At 41.0% G+C, this 19,943-nt stretch overlaps 2 protein-coding genes and 1 long non-coding RNA gene across 11 annotated transcripts in view; 1 reads left to right on the forward strand and 2 right to left on the reverse strand.

The window, feature by feature from the left end:
* CC2D2A (coiled-coil and C2 domain containing 2A) overlaps window positions 1–5,403 on the reverse strand; it is a 63,028-nt gene extending 57,625 nt beyond the window's left edge. For 2 of the 7 annotated variants that reach the window (XM_080589950.1, XM_080589945.1), the window contains exons 1-3: window positions 4,376–5,281; window positions 3,651–3,749; window positions 2,749–3,099 (exon numbers count right to left, since the gene is read on the reverse strand). In XM_080589950.1, the coding sequence (XP_080446076.1) occupies window positions 2,749–2,791 (43 nt within the window). In that variant the 5' untranslated portion in view covers window positions 2,792–3,099; window positions 3,651–3,749; window positions 4,376–5,281. Of the gene's footprint in view, window positions 1–2,748; window positions 3,750–4,375; window positions 5,282–5,306 lie in introns of those variants that run through there. The other 5 variants (XM_080589947.1, XM_080589946.1, XM_080589948.1 and 2 more) reach the window with 5 other exon arrangements.
* The window catches only part of LOC308194264, an 82,748-nt gene that overhangs the window by 3,819 nt on the left and 58,986 nt on the right, over window positions 1–19,943 (forward strand). The gene's annotated exons all lie outside the window — the stretch shown is intronic.
* C1QTNF7 (C1q and TNF related 7) overlaps window positions 9,846–19,943 on the reverse strand; it is a 55,328-nt gene continuing 45,230 nt past the window's right edge. The window contains exons 1-3 of one of the 3 annotated variants that reach the window (XM_080589960.1): window positions 16,128–16,271; window positions 15,149–15,394; window positions 9,846–14,667 (exon numbers count right to left, since the gene is read on the reverse strand). In XM_080589960.1, the coding sequence (XP_080446086.1) occupies window positions 14,036–14,667; window positions 15,149–15,386 (870 nt within the window). In that variant the 5' untranslated portion in view covers window positions 15,387–15,394; window positions 16,128–16,271 and the 3' untranslated portion in view covers window positions 9,846–14,035. The other 2 variants (XM_080589959.1, XM_080589958.1) reach the window with 2 other exon arrangements.

Consider the following 19,943-nt stretch of genomic DNA (forward strand, 5'->3'; position numbering starts at 1 on the left):
ATCTTCTGAATACTCGACAATTCCTTGTAAATGTTTCCAGACAAGCAGAGTTAAAGTGAACTGCGTAAACATGCAAAATTATCGCAGAAAATCTTCCATCACTTTAAGCACCTCCAGAATCGATGCTCAGTATGCTGAAGAATTTTTTATGAATGAATTAATTCCTTGTGACAGAGGAATGACACTTTCTATATATAATGAAAAACATATTAAGGCTTTAATAGTTGTGGTAGAATTAATTCAATGCATCAATTACTGTGGGATCCTGTCGTTACTTGAAAGAAGGACCACTTAAGAATTATTTTTTACTGCTTTATTTCTCTTCTGTTTATGTGAATGGGCTCTATAGCCAAGTAATTTATGCTTAACTTCAAGATATATATATATATATATATATACGAAGTAGAAGACAAAGGACATCCCTGAGAGCACCTACTTTGCAGGATCACCCCTTCAAGGCCTGCATCAAAGAAGCGCACACCACATTTTACATGGGAAGCATCATTATCCTGCAGTGTATTTTACTTCAGGCAGGCACAGTGAGCTAGCTGGATAGTCAAACTGAAATTAAGCAGAACTGAGAACCTAAAAACATCATCTAATAAATTTGTCCCTTGATTTCCCCTGAGCCTGGTCTCTGCACTTACGCAGACCCTGAACTTCTGCAAGTATCTTGACGCCCATCCCATACCTGAAAGGGATGCATAAGCCAGGCACGAGCAAAAGCACACAGACCAATGCTTATGCCACGACCAAGCACCAGTGGTACCTAAAAGAAATAGGGAACGACAGCTTCCACCATGGGTGCTAGAAACACCTTTCTATTTTTCATGGATACTGCAACACTGTACTTGTCCCAGCACCTCACCATAGTAAGTATCAGATGCAGGCTTTTTCTTTAAAAGAATTCATTTTTTGCAATTCTTATTTGTTATTCTGACTGACATAGTGCCAAGTCTTTGGATTTACGAAAGGTCTAGAGGCATCTAAGCACACACGTACTGCTATCAAAGGAAAACAGTACTGTTCTGCTATCAGAGTGCATAAAAAAGGGTAAAGACTGACTGAACACTTGAAGACTAATGGGGACAAGCAACATCTGCTGTGACTATGAAGCGAAGAAATAGCTAATGGATGTGTTTCAGGATAAGCTTGCCATACTGGGACCAGAAATGAGAAAACGAATATATAATGTGGCATGAAAGAAACCAAGTATTTGAGGGACATCACAAACTGAAAATGCCACAAATGTTACCTACTTCCCACTTGTATTTAGATACAGTTCCCTTTTCATAGAAGAGGTGTGTGCATGTGTCTGTGTGTATTTTTCACACCACATATTTATTATAAACAATGAATTAATACAGTGACAACCCTGAGAAATTAAAGAGCCATAGGAATAGAGGCAATGTATTAGCACAGGGACTAAAACAAAACCCAAGCATGCTAGCAGAGAAAACAGGCTATGCAGAATTTCTCTGTGGCACCTGGGAAATTGCAAGGGGATATATATATATATATATATAAATAAATGGTTAATTATCATCTGACAAGGCAATGATAAAACAGAAACGTGTATGCTGATCATCAGCATAGTAAAGGTACCAAGGAACCGAAAACTAACCTACTTTTTCCCAAACTTCAGTGTCAGGTTATTCAAAAGTTTTGTATATACAAAACTGAGCATTAGAATCATTTATAAATCTGTCAGACTGAGTTCCAGGCGAAAACAAGTGGAAAATAGTTTGTGGTAGACTAATGAAGACTTCAAGCCAAGGTGCAGCCTTACTCAAATTTTCAGATGTGTGAATTTAGGGGAAGGGAAAAAAAGATTTATACATTAGACCGCTTGTAAGTAAAGCGGTGATAGAGTTTAATTCAGAACGCTGCATGCAGCACTTTTCACTGAGACAGAATGAGCAGAAACGGAGGATTTCAGAAGAAGGAATAACAGAGCAAAGTACTTAAGACAACAAGCTGTTTATCATAAAGAAGCTAATGGTCAGCTCCCTTCTCAAAGCACTGCCACACCGCTCCGTTTATCCTCGGGAAGTGAGCTGCTGTGAGAGAAACCAGGCATCACCAGGGGGTGTCTCCTCATTTCCCGGTGCGATCCTCTCTGAAAGGTGCTGGAGTCAGCCAGGAGCGCATCACTCCGGAGCACAAGCAGGCACAGTAAGGGGTCGAAAGGAAAGGAAAAGACGCGCACAAAGGTCTTGGAAGAGCTGGGAACATCTCTAAATTGCGTATGTCGGGAAAAAATATCTAATATTTTGAGAAAATGAGCTTAAGGACCACACACAGATTTCACTTGGATTCTGGTGAAAACCTGAGGCCGGTTATACCTAGGCGTGCTCGGGTGAAAACCCCGAGGATGTTTATACCCAGGCGTGTTTGGGGTTTATTGCCTGTGTACCCCTCTGAACTCCCCTTGTTCACCCTGTGCAGGCGGGCCCCGGGATGCCCCGGCCGCACACCGCAGCGGCCCCACAGACGTTACAGGCTCCTTTCGGTGCCAGCGAGCTCCTTCCCCCTAGGCGCGCGGCTAGGCCTCTGCTTCCGACAGCACACATCCAGCCCGAAGGCACCGGCAGAACCCCGCGCCCAGATTTCCAAAGAATTCGCGTTTTGGACAAAAAACGACCCAAACCCAGCCAGCACTTAGCTGCCAGGACCTCGCTCACCGTGCGCCGCCCCCCCCTCAGGTCCCGCCCCCTCACACAGACCCCGCCCGCTGGAGCCACTCACTGCGCGTCGGCCGCGGGCCGGCGGCGGGCGGCGGTTCCGCCATGCGGGCGCGGTTCCGTTGCTCCGCCCGGGGGGCTCCGGCAGCCGGGGGTCCGGGCAGGGGTCCCGGAGGGGTCCTGGGGGCAGCGCGGCGGCGAGGCGAGGCGAAGCGGGGCCGGGCGGGGCCCGAGTGTTTAGTGGCGGGAGAAGGCGCGCATGTGCGCGCATGCGCGGTGCCGCTGCGTGCTGAGGGGAGTCCAGGGGGTATGAGGGGGTCTGTCGGTGTCTGCGCAGCTCCTGTCCTCGCACGTGAAGTGGTTCTTCCTCACGGAGCTCTCCAGACACGATTTAAACATCGCTTCTGAAGTAGTTCTGCAAATGGAAGACAGGACAACCGCGTTTTCCTAACTTACTCGAGTCAATGTGTTTAACTAGAAATTAGAATATAGTGTAATCATCTAACTTGCCTCAATGTAAAATAGAATTAAAAAACATTAAAAGTACATACTTCACAGCATATGGTATCTGGATGCAGTGTTCTAGAAACAATAACCATGCCCACCTGCATTATAGAATCATCAGGGTTGGAAAAGACCTCCAAGATCACCTGGTGCAACCATCCCCCTGCCACCAATGTCACCCACTAAACCATGTCCCTAAGCACCACGTCCAACCTTTCCTTGAACACCCCCAGGGATGGTGATGCCACCACCTCCCTGGGCAACCCGTTCCAATATGCTCTTTCTGAGAAGAAATGTCTTAACCACAGTGGTACTGACTATATGGATCTAGGGGATAACACGAGCCTACCAGACACTCAAGTTATTTATTACACTTTTCTCAGTTACATATATAAAAGAAAATCCCATCACTCAGTGAAAAATGACCATAACTCTTTTCTTCTCCACTAAGTGGACACTGACCTCCATGATTATTATCTGGGGCTCCTCACTGAGGTTCATCTGCTCAGAGGCTGGCACCTGGCTGTCACAGGCAATGCAGGAGTTACTTTTAGGCAGTTACTGTATGAAGAGAAAGGTTTTAATATGTGCACACTGATCATGAGATACATCCATGTAACCTTTGCACCCTGAATGCTCAAACAAGATACTCCTTAATGTACAGTCTTAATATTATTATTATTATTTTAAATGGAATGATTCAAAATATATGGATCCGTTTAATTATTTTATGTGACTAAATAATGTGGGCCAGTATACACTGTATGAAGACTCTCATTGCATTTTAATATATATATATAAATAATCCAACCACAGTCCATAAAGTCATCATCAAGATTCGGATCACAGACACATTCAATCCCTTTTTTCATTCTCACTGTTGGCCTTGGTTGGCTGGAATCTACCAAATCACTTCAGCTTTGTTTCCACTATGAGGTTGCAGTATTTGATTACAAATGTTTGGGGAATTTTCATAACTATACGACTCATTGCTACTATTCATGTTCCTGTCTTGCTTCACCTTTAATTGTCAGGACAATAAATTCAGCTCTATGTGTTCCCAACAAAAAGCTTGCACCAACAGTGCTGCACCAGTGCAAAGCACTCACAACAGCGTAATTTTTTCTGGATTTTAAAATTCTTGTGAAGCAACTGACAGGAATAAACTACAGGATGCTTTTCCACACCTGGCTACACCTCCTTTAGAAAGAGCGCTAACTGAGGCCTGCACAAATCATCTTATTTCTGCATCAGTTCTTTGTGCTGGGTAAAGGCTCCCGCATACTCTGCTCAAAGACTGCTTCCAGCCCAGGCAGGAGTGATCTCCACATCCCTCTTTAGCTCTTTGAAGACACCTATTGCAAAAACAGAATGGGCAGAGGAGGAATAACTTTGTTATCGCCTGCCTAGCATTAGTCCTTACTCTCCCCAAAAGATTTTCAGGTTGCTGAACAGCTTCCTCAAGTTGCACAGGGAACTGATCTTGCCCTACCTAACCAAGTGGTTTTGTTAGACAAACGTGACTCCCAAACCACCTTTGCATTCACCTCAGCACCAGTTCCCCCAGTATCCTGCACCAGCACTGAGGATGACGTGCCTGGGAATCGCAGCATTTCCTGGCTGCATGCAAGTTTCATCAACTACCAGCTTCATGGCACAAAAAAATAAAAATGCTGCAGCTTCTTGCAGTGTTGTACTACTCAGCACATAAAACTTCTTCATATCAAACTTTATGTATCACATTTAGACAGCCTTTCCTGAAGGCACATGAAAATGGATAATGCTGGCAACAAACCAAACGGCCCTTATGGCCACTTTCTTTAACAATTTGCTAGCATTTCTTGAAATTAAGTAGTAGAGCAGGCACTAAGACAAGGTAGTAAACAACTGAGCGCTAAAGCTCTCGATGAGCTCAGAGGCTGGCTGTTTCCAAAGCACTAAAACCCCAAAACAAACATGGGGAAGTTTCTCCCAACTCCTCTTTACAAAACAAATTACGTCAAAAATACGTGGGACATCACTTTAAGGGCTTTGGATTCTTAAATTTGTCTCATCCGTGAATGCATGCAGAGCACAGTGACATTTAAACAGGCCTGAAGGAAAATATTTGTTTCCTACCTGGGCCTTCTGATGCAGCAGCTTTAGGACTGCAGGCAGCAGCCTCCCCTAGCAACAGGCTGCCCGGGGAGCCTCTGCCTCTGGGTTTTAAAGGGAAAGAGTCAGATTCTCCTCCTTAAGCTGCTAAAGAAGACTTGATTCATTTATTATTTGTTTTTCTTTCAACTGTTTCTTTTACATAAGAGGGAAAGGGAGTCGCGAATAAACTGCAGGAAAGATAAGAAGTGATTGCACCTCCTGCAGACAGCAACTCACCCCAAGTACTGCAGTGACTTGAGAAAGGAATATCCATTGCATCTTTTTGCAGGATCACGAATGGTTATTTCAGATTGAAATACAATAAAGACAGCCACTCTCCCTAACTTTTAAGTACTGAACTTTGCTAAGTAATCAGACTAATTTCTGTGTACTTCCTCTGTCCCTAGAGGAGAGGCACAGATGCTCCTTGGGACACAGAAGAATCAGAGCAGTGAAGTTATATTCCTGACTCTCTGATGACTAAAGAGATATCCTAAACCTCTAATTTAGCCTATATGCCAACATTCGAACAAGTAAAACATTTTTAGATGAATTTCACTCTGAAAAAAATCCCTGACATTGGTCACGTAGGGATAAATCCTTAAAGTGAGCAGTTAGTAGCCAGTTATTTTCCAGGCTCTGTCTCTGTTTTCCAGTGCATGAAAGTACTCAGACTATTAACCAAACTGTACCGAGGGGATGATTATGTATTATTCTTTACAGATGGTCTTTACAAATCAACAGAAGCTTCAGCAAACTTCTTAGCATGCAATTTTTGAGAAAAGTAGTGGGAAACAGCACAGTAAAAAATAGTGTCACCTCTCAACCTCTCAGCAGCTGTAATTTGCAGAAAGGCTTTTTTTTTCTTTTTTTTTTTTTTTTTTTTCACCAGACCGTGAATAGAAAGGCATCAGTTCTGAGTCTGGAGAAGGCAGATTGTGAAACTGCAGTAAGAAGGCAAATCATAACTTTATTTAAGAAGTTACCATTATGCTTTAATACTTCTGTAGCAGAACAGAAGAGGAATATCAAGGCTTCATTAAGATTGTTCTAGAGACTGCTTGAAGGGAAATCCAGCCTTAACCCCTGGCTAGAGAGGCAGCGGAGGGATGACTTATCTGCTTGTTAAATGCTCACAACCAGCTTGTCTGGATAATTGGAATGGCAGAAATCTGTCAGCAATGCTGTCAGTTTGTAGAAATGTGGATTGTCTTATATACAGTTTGTAATTTTTATAGGAATGAGGCAATTTATAGCATTCCTATAAAATCTGAGGAGGTCTTTGCGGCTGCACCAAATTGCTAAAAAGTAATTTCGTATGTTAGCATTTGTATCAGTACCTTAAGTACAACCAGAATAAGCAACATTGCTGGTACTAAATGGAGTTGTTACTAGACCTATTTATAATTGTTCCCGTATAAACAGCCCCTATAACATCTGAAGGTCTGTTACTGCAGCATTTTAATAGCTGGAATCACATGAAAAGAGATGGCTGAATTGTTTCCTATTTCTGAACACTGTTATAAAAAGGAGATCATGGGAAGAAGTAAACAGTCACAGAAGATAAAAAGATTGGGAATATGCATGTTTAATTAAATTAAGAGGAACTATCATGGATGGAAAGCACTGACACGACAACAGCTTTCAAGAACAGGGCGGAAATGTTACCAGAAGCCAGGTTTCTGAAGGTGACCCGTAGGGTACACGGTCGCTGGTATCTGCTAAGTCTCATCGTATCTGCGACTGTGGAAATAAAGGATCGGGTGGGTGAGCCTTCATACAGACTTTTGGCAACGATTCAGGTTGAACATCTTGTTTTGCTAATAAGCCTGTGTCCCAGCAATCTCTTCCAGTCTCAGGAACAGTTGTGCAAACAGTGGAAATGATGGACAAACACGAGCTGCGTTATGGAAGGAACGTTAGTATCGTACCCTAAAGGAGCAGTGGGGGGCCTCTGTTTAACAGGATGGAAAGCTGCAGGATGTAAAAACACATGTCAGGACAAGGCTACACTCACAGGAGAGAGACAGAATTCAAGCCGTATATGTTTTCTGCAGCAGAAAACAACACATTTATCTCAGTCAGTGTTGTAAAAACAACTCCAAGCCCAGCATCTTTGATTGCACTGGACAGCAGATCCAGTGCTCCCGATAAGATGATGTGAGAAGCTCCCCTTTTTTAGGTGCCATGCTGTCACCGCTGGGCATCGACACTTGTTTTGTCAAGGATGGCCTTTGGTGCAGGCAGGGTAGCTCCAAAGCTCCGTATCTTACAAGATAGGCACAACTTCCACAAAATAAAAGTACCTGTATTGTCAGAATAACAATTTCAACTGCTATATGCAGCTCTGCATTGATCTCAATTTCAGAGAGGCTAGAAAGAAGGGAGAACAAACTCTGCTTGGCTTAATTATTTTAAACTGATTGCAACTACTCCAGCATGACAGAATTCACAAATAAAATCCCGTGAAATTTGTCACACATGGAGGGGAAATCAGTGTTCACTTACCAGAGCATCTGCGAGAAGATGGGTAAATGCGGGCGGCATGGGAAGGAGGAAAGCCTGCTGCTTCGACATCAGCATCAGTGATAGACAAATTTTCAGATGATTAAAGAGGTTGTTTTTCAGCCCAAAGTTATAAATTCTTTCCACTGTCTTCCAAACCTAGGAATAACAGTTGATTGAAAGTACAGAAAGAAAAAGCGCTGTTGGTAAATTTCCTTCATACAATTCACTCAGTTCTAGAAATCTCATCTGCTTCTTGCTAAGAGTTCACTTTTAAAGCCTCCCGAGAAACATAATTTGTTTATGTCTTTCAAGAATTCAATATTTCTTGTCCCTTTGTTAACATGACAGAAGCAGGGCTATTGTTTGACAGAAACAATTTTTTGAACACGGTGTTTTGTCTTATATTGTGTTTAAGATTCTGACAGGTGCTTTAAATTTCCGACAAATTTGTCATTTATTCTTAATTCCTAAAAATCCTTAAATATGTTGAATTTGGGGACATGTGTGAATTATCTAGCCCTCCTTCATACACTGTAAAATCTTCTGGAGGGCAGCCAAGTTATTGCAGTGGAGGTTGTCCCAGGAGGAACTCGAGCAATGCTTTAGGAAAGGTCTGACAGAAGTCACCCGCATCATTTTACGGGTACTTCTGTGTTCTTCTCATCAATCCGCACCTTCTAACTGTGAGGCGTATAAATCGCCATATTAAATTACACCAATTCTTCGACTAACAGCAGAAGTCATACTTAGCTTTTGCCATCTCAAAGTTAAATGCTAACCTCAGTTAGTCACATAGTTACAGGTAATGTGAAGAGACGGGTACCTCTGGATTCTTCCTTTCTTAAAGCAGGTGTCGAATACATCATTGTCCAAACTGAGATTTACCCCACCTAATTTCTTTGTACTGATGGCAGAAAAGCTAACAACTAGTTTAGGCTAGGCAATGAGCTTTTAGAGATTAGTGTCAGGTAAGATAAATTTCACACTAATGTTTGCTGCTGCAGGAACAGTCCCAATATACAAAAGACTTCTTTGCAGGTCTTCCAGCAAGTAGCTGCTGGATCGTACCAAAATAATTACATGCGGAATTGAGGGATATAAACCAAATGCCAAGTAATCCAAGGCATCTTTTTCTTTGTATATATTTACTATTAAAATATAGATGTCTAATATATCTCCTTATTTTTTCTTTTGCTTTAGGTAGTAACTTTGATGAATCTATCCTATGTGTGCATCCAGACAAAACCAAGTGTCCCTGAGAATACTGAGAATTTCCGCAAAATGCTTGGAACTTTCTTTGTGCCGGTGTCGGGAAGAATCATGCCTCTGAAATTCAGAAATACTGACATAACCTTGGTTTGGACTGCTGACTTAAGGAGTTACATGGAAATGAATATAACCTCTAAACAATCTGTAAGCTGGAGTCTAAATGGTTTGCGCTGAAATGAATAAATTGCTTCTTGAAAGCAGTGTATTACTCATTGAGAAGGATATACCTATTGAATGAAGCAGCAGCAGTGCAGCTCAGCAGGTGAAATATCATCAGCCTGTTGTGATACATTGCTTTCTCAACTCTATTTGTCTTCTATTTACTCTCATGTATTATTTCTTGGATGGAATTCATCACCTACAGAAATAAATATATTAAATAAGCCGCATTTCCACATAAAACTAAAGTTCCTACTGACTAAATTGCCTAGTGTATCAGTGTGGTTATCCTGAGTATGAAGTACGTGCCAGCGGATAAATTAAACTGATTAGTGAAAAGTGAATGTTTCAGTAAATGTCTTAGTGAATAAATATGATCTGAACCTAGCAGGTGACCTATGGAAGGTAAATAAAAATAAAATACTATATAAACTGCAACAACAATAGAAACATACTCAGTAGGGAATGAAATAAGCTGCTTTTCAGATTTTTGTATCTTTGCCTATCACCAAAACACAGAAATGCTTTTAGGCAGATTTATGAAGATCTGAGGAATGTAGATAATACTTTCAATCCTAACATCCATTAGTAACTTTTTTCCTTCGTATTGTGTGAGAATTGTGAAAAATTCTTTAGGACAGGTTTTATTATAAGAGGACTTATTGCCTCTGAAATTAATTTATAGCAATGTAAGCCATATGAAAACCAGTAGTGAGAAAAGTGAAAGTATTTATTCAAAGAAATGTACTCATATGAGTTTGAAGATGAACTTTTCAACGCAACTAAAATATTTAGTTAGTTATCTAGGTTAAAAATGTTCAACAGTGGAGCATGCGACTGACTTTGTCACTCTACCAGGTCTAAAGAAATTTTGAGAGATTGTGGGGGCCATTTTGTTTCAAATAACTTTATTTCTGTATATTTACATACATATATCCCAAGTAATTTTATTTCTTTATATATATAAATATTTATATACATATATGTAACATATGAGTCTCATGAACACCAATCTTCTTAGTGTTGTTTGAGGGTTTCCTGGTGGTGTCAGGTTTGTATGAGTTCTTGCATCCTCCTTCGGAAGCGCAAGAGCTGGTGCTGCAATAAAGACGTGCTTTCTCCTGGCAGTTTCTCCTGGTGATACTAATTTCTCTCTACTGACGGTAGACAAAGTGTAGCTGATTAACTTAGTCCAGATGCTTAACTTCATGTGCCACTATGGCATGTATGGAATGCCATATATACTGTATAGAAATCTGATTAATTTCAAATTTAATCCTAAAGAGATTCTGGTCTTTGTTATCCTACAATATCTTGAAACCAAACCAAAGCAACCCCCACCTTATGGTGTAAATACTGGAAAGACTTCAGCCCAAGATATTTTCACTATAAATTCAAATTTAGGCAGAGGGAATACACCTAATGAAACATCATGTCATCGAAGTTGATCTATTTTCAAGTAAAATATCAGTAATAGCAATGATTTATTTAGGAAAACGTCTTGAGATCCTGAATGAGGGCAGGGACATAAGCTACTTGTATACATATGTTGTCCATACATGTAGTAAAAAGATTCTTCTTGCCAAAACCTATAGGAATAATTCATCAGAATTATTTGTTTTTAACAGCTCATGCCAAAATATTAAACTGTTCAAATAGCTACATAATCCAAATGGGAAAACTTAGGAAAGCTAAAATGACTTTTCTATGACTGTACAAACATAAATCTAAAATTATTAAGTAGAGGGAGGTAATAACTCTTGGTTTACTTATTCCCATGATGTCATTTTCATCATAGGTGTGGTTAAAATATCTCTTTTATATTTAATTCATTTTTACTAAATTATTGCAGGGAAGCAGCTTGATTTAAGTTAGGATTGCAGCCAGTAACTTTTCATTACAATGCCCCATTTTTCTCTATTCAGTGGTGAAAAATTAGTTTTGTCTGAAAATTTCCAGATTTATGATAAGCAACAAGTATGTTTGTCTAGAGTCTGAAGAAAATCAGTCATACTGCTTTCTTACGTATAGTTTATAGGAAATTTTCTAGCTTGAAGATGTGAAATATTTGTGAGTGTTGCCATAATAAGAAGTGATTTGTTAGTCCTCATATAAACTCCAATATGAAGTCCAATGTTGTAAACCTATTTCTATGTTATTTTCTTAAAATTAAGTATGTAATGAAATATTTTTATTAGTTCTGTTTGTTGCATAATGCATGTTATAGGCCCAATCCCACATCTATTGTGCGTCCTGGATGTTATGGGCCTGCTGTGATCCTCTGCTCTCTCCTGTGGAAATTCCCCGCGGGTAGCAGTGAGTGCTGCTGAGGGCCTTCGTTTGTGCCTTGCCTTGTCACTGCTGGCTGTGAGGAACTGGCATAAATCATTGCTGTAAAATGGTGATTGGGCAGAATTTCGCACTCATTTTGTGCTTGATTTGCAGATGTATAAATGGTTGTACAGTACAATGATGAACTGAATCTCTAAGTGTTTTCCTCCGTATTTTTCACGGGAAGCAGCCCTTGTATAACACTAATAAATTTGATGTCTAGTTAGAAAAATAATCCACTTTAGTCTTCTACCACACCATGAAATAAAGTGAGGGTTGTACAGGCATTGCCACTTTGATTTGTGGACAGAACTTCACACCTGTTCTCTGCATAAAGCAGCAATCACGTACTCAAAGACACACACGTTAATGCACGGGGAAATGAGGGATCAGATGTGGGGGCGTAGATTAATATGCCATATATAACTGTATGGCTAACATTTCCTCATTTTGCAGCCTCAGCAGTATTTTTGTGAAATTTCATTTGATTGTAATTTTCTTAATTAAATCAAATACACAGAAAAGCAAACCAAACCAAACCAGAACTGAAATTTCCCCCACCTTGTTCATCAAAGAAGTGGGTGGGAGTAGGGGTTGTGTAACACAGACCACTAGCGTTTGAAACTGTTTGCATAACTGCTAGAAATAACATTTCTGTGTATCTGGGTCTAATAAAACCAGATCGTAATTTCTTGCGAAATAAGTGCATCTCTAAACGTGAAGTAAAAGATGACCAGTCTTGACTTGAAGGTATTGAAAATTGAAGGGTGTACTCCTAGTTAATTTTTACAGTCCTTGATTACCACCATTGGTAAAAGGTGTTCCTCCTTTCCAGTGGGAATTTTACAGTTTCTCAGTAGTGGGTCTTGCCATGCCCTTATCTGATGGAAGCAAGTGCCAGCTACTACCAGAAATTTGCGGACTGTGATCAGATCACCTCTTAACCTTCCCATTGACAGGAGAACCAAATTGACCTTGTTAGATCTCCTGTGGAAGAATTGCATCTCCATGGGTAGAATTGCAACCACTTTTTTAAAGAATTTTCCAGTATGTTTTTGAAACCTTGACATAAGTAGCAGTTTCATAAGTAATACTGCTCCTTGTACCTACTTGTATTTCCAGTGGTCATACATCCAAAGCACTGTAGCAACAGCCTACTCTTATGACTCACATTAACTGATTATCCATGATGTCCCGTGTATCTTTTCCAAGTTCTCTGATTTCCTGAATGCAATCTTCCATCTCGGATTTGACCTACATTTATTTTATTGCATTTGGCCACATTAGAATATAAGTAAGTCTGCTTTAGTGATGTGACTCAGTTTGTTCCATATAATTTACTCTCATTACTGGTTACTGTTCTATCAGGTTTTTGGCATCCATAATTTTTTTTCAGCAAAAAGTTTTTATTTTCTTCCACATTTTTCACAAAGCCATTGAACGGCATTGAAATAATAGCAAACCCACTTGGAATTACATTGAAAATACCCAACAGCATACTGATTCTCTATCTGCAAGTTTTCGGTTCTCTCAGTTTTCAATTATTTTATATGCTTAGTAACTTTGTTCTGTTCTTTTAAGACTGTGATTGGGCAGTCCTCAGCTAGTACAAATCTTCAGGCACTTGTTAGGAGGTTAATTGCTTAGGACTAGAGGGAATCGCCTCAAGTTGTGCCAGGGGAGGTTTAGGTTGGAAATTAGGAGACATTTCTTCTCAGAAAGAGCAGTCAGGCATTGGAATGGGTTGCCCGGGGAGGTGGTGGAGTCACCATCCCGGGGGGTGTTCAAGGAAAGGTTGGACATGATGCTTAGGGACATGGTTTAGTGGGTGACGTTGGTGGTAGGGGGATGGTTGGAGCAGATGATCTTGGAGGTCTTTTCCAGTCTTAATGATTCTGTGACTCTATGAATATCTTTTGTTGGTGTAAATATCAGGTGAGAATGTGCTTGTGACCCGTTCAGCTGAATCCTGAAGCAGGCATTCCTATTTTATTCTTTTTTTCCCCTAAAAAATCATTTTTCTCTGTTTTTAATGTATTTTCTTTCTTAAAATGACCAAAGATGATATTGCTGTCAATTGTTCAATTTTATTTTAATATCATATACAAAATATCCATCCTACATTCCAACTTTATATATTTTATATAAAATCCAATGTACAGTATCTTAAATTTGTTTAAATAGTATTATCAACATAGCTTTCAAGAGCAGTCAGTCCTGGAGTGATGCAGTCTTTTGTTAATTATTGTTTCTTTAGATATCCCTGCTGTTTGGTAAAGAATCTAGCTTAGATTCTGGAAACATCCATCTGAACTCAGATTTGGTTCCTGTCAAAGCAAAAATCAACTCCCAGATTGTTCCTTCTCAACTTTGTGTCCCACACATGGCTAGATAAAATCCTGTGCTGGAGTGTCCAGTTTGGGTGTGATTTGATGTCATCTGCTTCAGAGGTCATCTTCGTCTGATAAAGCATCGAGATAATCTGTATCGACATATAAGAGAAATCCAGAAAACAAGCTGTCTGCCCATGTTGGATCTGAAAAGAGACCGTTTTGGTCAGCGTAGAAGATCTCGAGCCATACTTCGTCTTCTGGCTGAAGGTAGATGACCGTAGATCCAGAAGCTACGTCGTGGTTCCCTGTGTTGGCATCAAATGTCTTTATCCGGTACTTCCCGTTGTGAACCAGCCCAATCGCAAGGTGCTTGTTTGCCAAGGTGATATCATAAGAAAAATAATAAATCCCTGGGATGGCACAAATAAACTTCCCCGTGGAAGGGTTGTAATGCTCACCCTCATTGAAGAGGACTTTATTGAACACGATCGGTAATCTTTCCTCAGGGTAGCTGGTGGTGATGCCAACAGAAAAGGCGGATTTCAGCACGATCTGTCCACACTTACAGACCCCTGGTGCACCTGGCTCTCCTCGGTCTCCTTTATCTCCCTTAGGTCCAGGTGGTCCAGCTGGACCTACTTCACCTTTGGCACCAGCCAGTCCTCCAGGTCCTTTTTTACCAGACTGGCCTTGGTCTCCTTTCTGTCCAGCTGGTCCTAATGGCCCAGTTTTTCCTCTTAAACCTTCAAAAACATTTCAAGTTAGTTAATCATTGCACATATCATCTCAGTAAGTGATTGTGTGGGCTACTGGCTATGTCTCGACAAGCCAAAAAAGCAGGGTCAGAATTTCAAAATACTCCAGAAAATACTTTCAAAATCTTCTAATAAATTTGTGAAAGGAATGGCAAGTTGGGACAGAGCAGTGCACCCCACAGCCAGGAGCCCCTTTTTTCTATACACATCCTTCATTCTTCCCAATTTTGTTTTAGCATCTATACATAGGAAAGTTATGCCTTTACATTTATTTGCACGTATCTCACTATATGCATATTTGGCATATCTAAAATGTATCTGGATATTTTCTTTCTCTCACCACATATACATGCATCACACTTAAGCCCACACAGGCACGTGCCCCCATTCATCATATGCACATATAACAGTGATGGGGAAAAGGCTTATTTTATTGTACTACGGTGATAGTTTACACAAATATCAATACCTGCGCTCCCTTTTTCACCTTTTTCTCCCTTCCTGCCATCTCTGCCATCTCTTCCTGGAAGACCAATGCGTCCGTGTGGCCCTGGGGACCCGTTAGCTCCAGGGGGACCCACGGGGCCTGGCAACCCGGGGATGCTACAAATGTATCTGGTGTAGTAATTCTCTCCTTTGGACTGGCTTTGAAGAGGTTGTTCGCTTGTGTAGATGGCAAAACTTGTAACGTAAAGCAACACAAACATCCTTGGATCTGGAAAAAATGCATATGTATAAGAGTTTATGCACATTATGGCTCTCTGATCGCAGTCAGATGGCTCTGAGTGTGCTAACAAGCGTCACACAGCGATGCATTATGCACATGTACATGCACAGGGAGCAAACGGGCATTTCCAAGTCAGCAGGATCCATGTGCAAGGCAAGGGGGAAAGCCTGCCGTGTTGAACATTTTTCTGCTCATGGTATATACTACTCTATGTCTTTCAAGTAGCCTGATGTAGTGTAATCTTCAAACACCAGCTTTTTGGACCAAATTTTGACATTTACAAAAAAAGAATCTTGATTTTTCAATGCCAAGCCCTTTGCTGGCATGTTTTATTTTGTCTCTGCGACCTGTATTTTGTATATCTATATATTACAGAGAATAGAAGTCTTGCTGGAGGGAGCTGTACCTATGCCAGGAGGATATGCCAGTGGGAGCAGCCTTTTCAAGTGAGGACAAAGCTTGCACCTTCACTTCATTTTGAAGCCCGTAAGATTATAAATGAATCTCCAGCCTGACTACCCATAGCAGAAACTCGCCAAGTCTGCAGAAGGGACACCACTAAGAGATTACGGCTTCAGTGCTTGGTTGTACACCCTGGCGCAGTCGGTCAGGTGGAACCAGACAGCTGCCCTGTGCAGAGCAGCTGCAAAGGGGCTGTCAGCCAGGTTTTCTCTTTAAGCCTGGCTTGGGCTGTCACATGAAACAAACTGAGTCACAATACCTTAAAATAAAATTCTTTGAAGTATTCTGTATTGTGGTTGGATGTTTTCATAAACGACTCGGAGTAAATTGGATTTCTCTGTTGCACAATATACACTGAGGGAATAAAGAAAAAGCACTGTACAAACAGGAATGTGCTGAGGAGTGGCAGTACCTGATATACAGAGGTGTCTGAAGTTAGTGTTGCATTGGCTGAGACTCAGTCATGGGTCAGGTGAGATTTTGTGAGTCAGGCTCTTTCTTCTAGTTCACTGGCTGGATTCTCAGAACACGTCTGTGGGGGGTTTTGTTTGGGTTGTCCATTCCTTCAGAGCTAATTTACAGCACTGAAGCAAATCAGAGTCCACTGGTTTCTGTGGGATGAAAAAGAAGACAGGGAGTGGGGGACTCAGAAAAATATCTTTGTGAAACGCCACCTACATTTGTTTTACAGTGAAGATCGGATTCATTCTCAAACTCATTGTTAAAGAAATTACAAAATGATTCAATAAAGAAATTCTTCTTCACAGCCCCTTCTCAGTTCTATGATTAGCATTGAATGATTGATTTAAACAAAACAAAACAAAAACAGATAGATTTGCTTGCAGTTCATAATATTTCCTTGGCTATGACATAATATATGCCGTGGCCAAATCTATTCAGCACGGCAAAAAACCAGCATATTCACACTCACATACACATGCACACTCTTTACCAAGAATAGGAAATGTGAGGCTGCATCTTGATATTGAAGGCAATGCAGGAAAAAAGCATGAAAAGATTGTTGTCGAAGAGAAGTAAGTGATGCTCCAAAATTATCTTCAGTGGTTTACATTCTGCTTTTCATATTAAGCATCTTGTATCAAATTGGCAGAAACCAAACTATTAATTTTGCCATCATTCGATAAAGACTTACAATACAGGCAGGCGCAACAGCTTCCAAGAGTGGATTAACATATGAATGTGTAACATTACAGGAGAAGAGCAAATGATAACTCCAAGGCAGTAGTTAGCTGTAAGCGCAAACTTCACAGCGACGTTTGCTCTGATGTACTACTGAGGGTACCCAAATAAAGCTCAAGGATTTTCATGGGACTTAAATCAGGGACAACAAAGCTCTTTGCAGAGAAGAGTAATTTAAAGCAGTTAGACAGGAGGGAGCAGCTTGGAGGGAGCTGATGCCTTAGGCTGCCTGTGGATTTTACACAGAGCTGATGGATAAGAAGCAGACACGACCTAAGGATCAAGGGCTGGAACAAAATCTGCCCTTTGCCAGCTGAAAGTCTGAATCAACAGGCTCGATGTTCTCACACCGTGTTGTACGTAAGCCAGGCAAAAAGAATATCAACAACTGCTGGGTTTGCCTACGTCCAGGATCTTCTGCAAACCAGAACGAGAGCTTCACACAGCTCCTTGTCACTGGCTGGCCAGGAACTTACTGATGTGAGAAGCTGCCTCTGGCTCCCAGACCTTCCCTGCTGTTCTTCTCATGTGCCTACAAGAAATTTATTAGTCTGGGACACGTGTGTCTGCTAAGGCCAGGTGAAAAAAGTGATTAGGGGAAGGTAAGAAGAAGAGATTTGTTGGGATAAGGCGTGCTTTAGAAGGCTGGGACATTGTGGTTGGAGAACCCATTTCGGCAGGGAAAGGCATATAGGGATTGGAAAATGAAGAGTATGTGGAGCTTTCAGCTAGGGGTTGGGGGTCTTAAGGAGTGGTGAGGCTGTAAACCAGAAAGGTGGGACAGCAGGAAGGGGAACAGAGATGGTATTAGGAGAAAATCATGATAATGTTCAGGTGATGATGTTCAAAGTCCCAAATTTAGGCTTCGGGGGAATACAGAAGGCTACAGAAGGTACCCAAACAAATGACATTTGGGAAGCCATGTATTAGGCCACAGAATCAGGACCTTTTTTGCCCTTGACTTCTGACTCATGCATTTCCTCCTGCATAAAAGTCGAGTTTTAAAAGGAGGGGTGGGCAATGCCTCTCTTCTTTATTGCAGCAGCCTCTTGGGAAGTGTCAATCACCTCAGACCAAGAAAGGATGTACAGCATTGAACCCATGCCTCCTGTTTCCTGGGGAGTGCTCTAAAAGGTAAATTGCTATATTGAATGTGAATGATGATTTATGGCCATTCTCTTGAAATTTCAGGCTGAATCAGGAGGCCCAAATCAGAGTTTTCAGTTCACCTAAGATCATGGACTTAGAAGGTGGAGTAAAACCCCTCCCGGATCAATTTTTCAGGAGTCACCTATATTGCAGCAAAGCACTTGATCACATAGAGTTAACTGATAGGCAGAAAATGAGTCAAATATTAGACTTTACTTCTTGTTTCTGGTTGTCCTTTTCAAAAATAGATACTTTCGTCTGTAAGCTGGAATAGGAAACAATGTCATTTATATGTGCCAAATATTTTTTGTTCAAAGAAAAACAACTTTTTGAGGAGTTCATTCTTTTATCCAAATCACAAAGCCAGAATAAGCAGATGGTATTCTTGTTAACAGCAATAACAATCATCTTCACCAGAGTCAGCACCAAAGATAATAATGATATGATTCTAACACAGGATTAGAGTAATGTTCCTCCAGGTTTAGAAAGTAACATTTAAATAGGTACCAAATCCAGTAGGCAGAGCAAGAGTGCGCGCCAAAGCTTTCACTGGAAGACTACAGACATGCTCGTCACTTACATACAGTGATTTCTGGAACAGCTTTACTAAATGAAGGTGGCACGAGCAACAAGATCACTGCCCTTGTGCATGAACCTAAAAGATCATCTGATTTTTTTTCAATTTAAGAAAAATATTTAAAAAGTTATTCTGGACCTAATATGCTGCAAATCTGTTGACATGGCAGATCTGTATTGGAAAGTTACTCCATACATTGCATTCCTATCAAAGCTACATGCTGGGTAACAGGGTCGTTAGCATCAGGCCTTTAGAAAATCTTGCTGCATTTTCAACACACTCAGACTGTACTCATTAACATTTTTTTAAGCTTAAGAATTAAGGGGTATGTAGCAAATTCCCAGTTTTGAGACTTCCTGGTATATGATCTAATCTACCTCCCTTGTCCAGCTATGCACATCTTAATTTTAAATTTACTAATTGGCATTGTTATGAAACAATCATAAAAGATTTCCCATCAATCTTTTATAAATGAAAGCTGGGTCGAAAGCCAGTAATTGTTAGTCACAAGCTATCCTGGCTGTATTCCTGCAAGCTCTGAGTTCACTTCCAGCACATATGCACAAACATCTGAGAAGGAGGGGAAAATGTATTTACCTTCCTTGTGAAAAAAGATGTAGATGAGAAATATTAATACTCCTGGTCCCTTCCTATCTGCGGCACTGGCAATGGCTTAACAGTGCAGAACATGACAGTGTGTACATCCAGTGCCTCGCAAATTGCGAAGGCTGATACTCCTTCACATCACTACACCTTGCATCCCCACCGGGGGATGTCCAGGTCTTCTCCAGCTCTCCATCCACAGGGGATCTGTGGTAGAAGGAATGAGGTGGAGAAGAAGGTAATAAATCATGATGAGAAAGACAGAGAGACACCCTTGACGATTAGCTCAATAACTGCTTTTCCCTTGCGAAACATGGTCCACGTTTCCCCCCCAAGCCAGTTGTGTCTACACAGTCAGAGGGCCCAAACCTGCTGCTAAATTTGACACCACCACTAACCGCCCTATAAAGCTTCAGAAACAGTGGCATGGAGTTCAGCATGCCAAGCACTGCAGGTTTTTGCATGGAATGGTTTTCATGTTATCTAAAACACAAGCCTTCACTGGCTTTTTGTCTAGCCATTTTTTGTTGGTCATTCACCTCCAGT

The sequence above is a fragment of the Anser brachyrhynchus genome, assembly GCF_964034855.1.
Source record: "Anser brachyrhynchus genome assembly, chromosome: 4".
NCBI lineage: Eukaryota > Metazoa > Chordata > Aves > Anseriformes > Anatidae > Anser > Anser brachyrhynchus.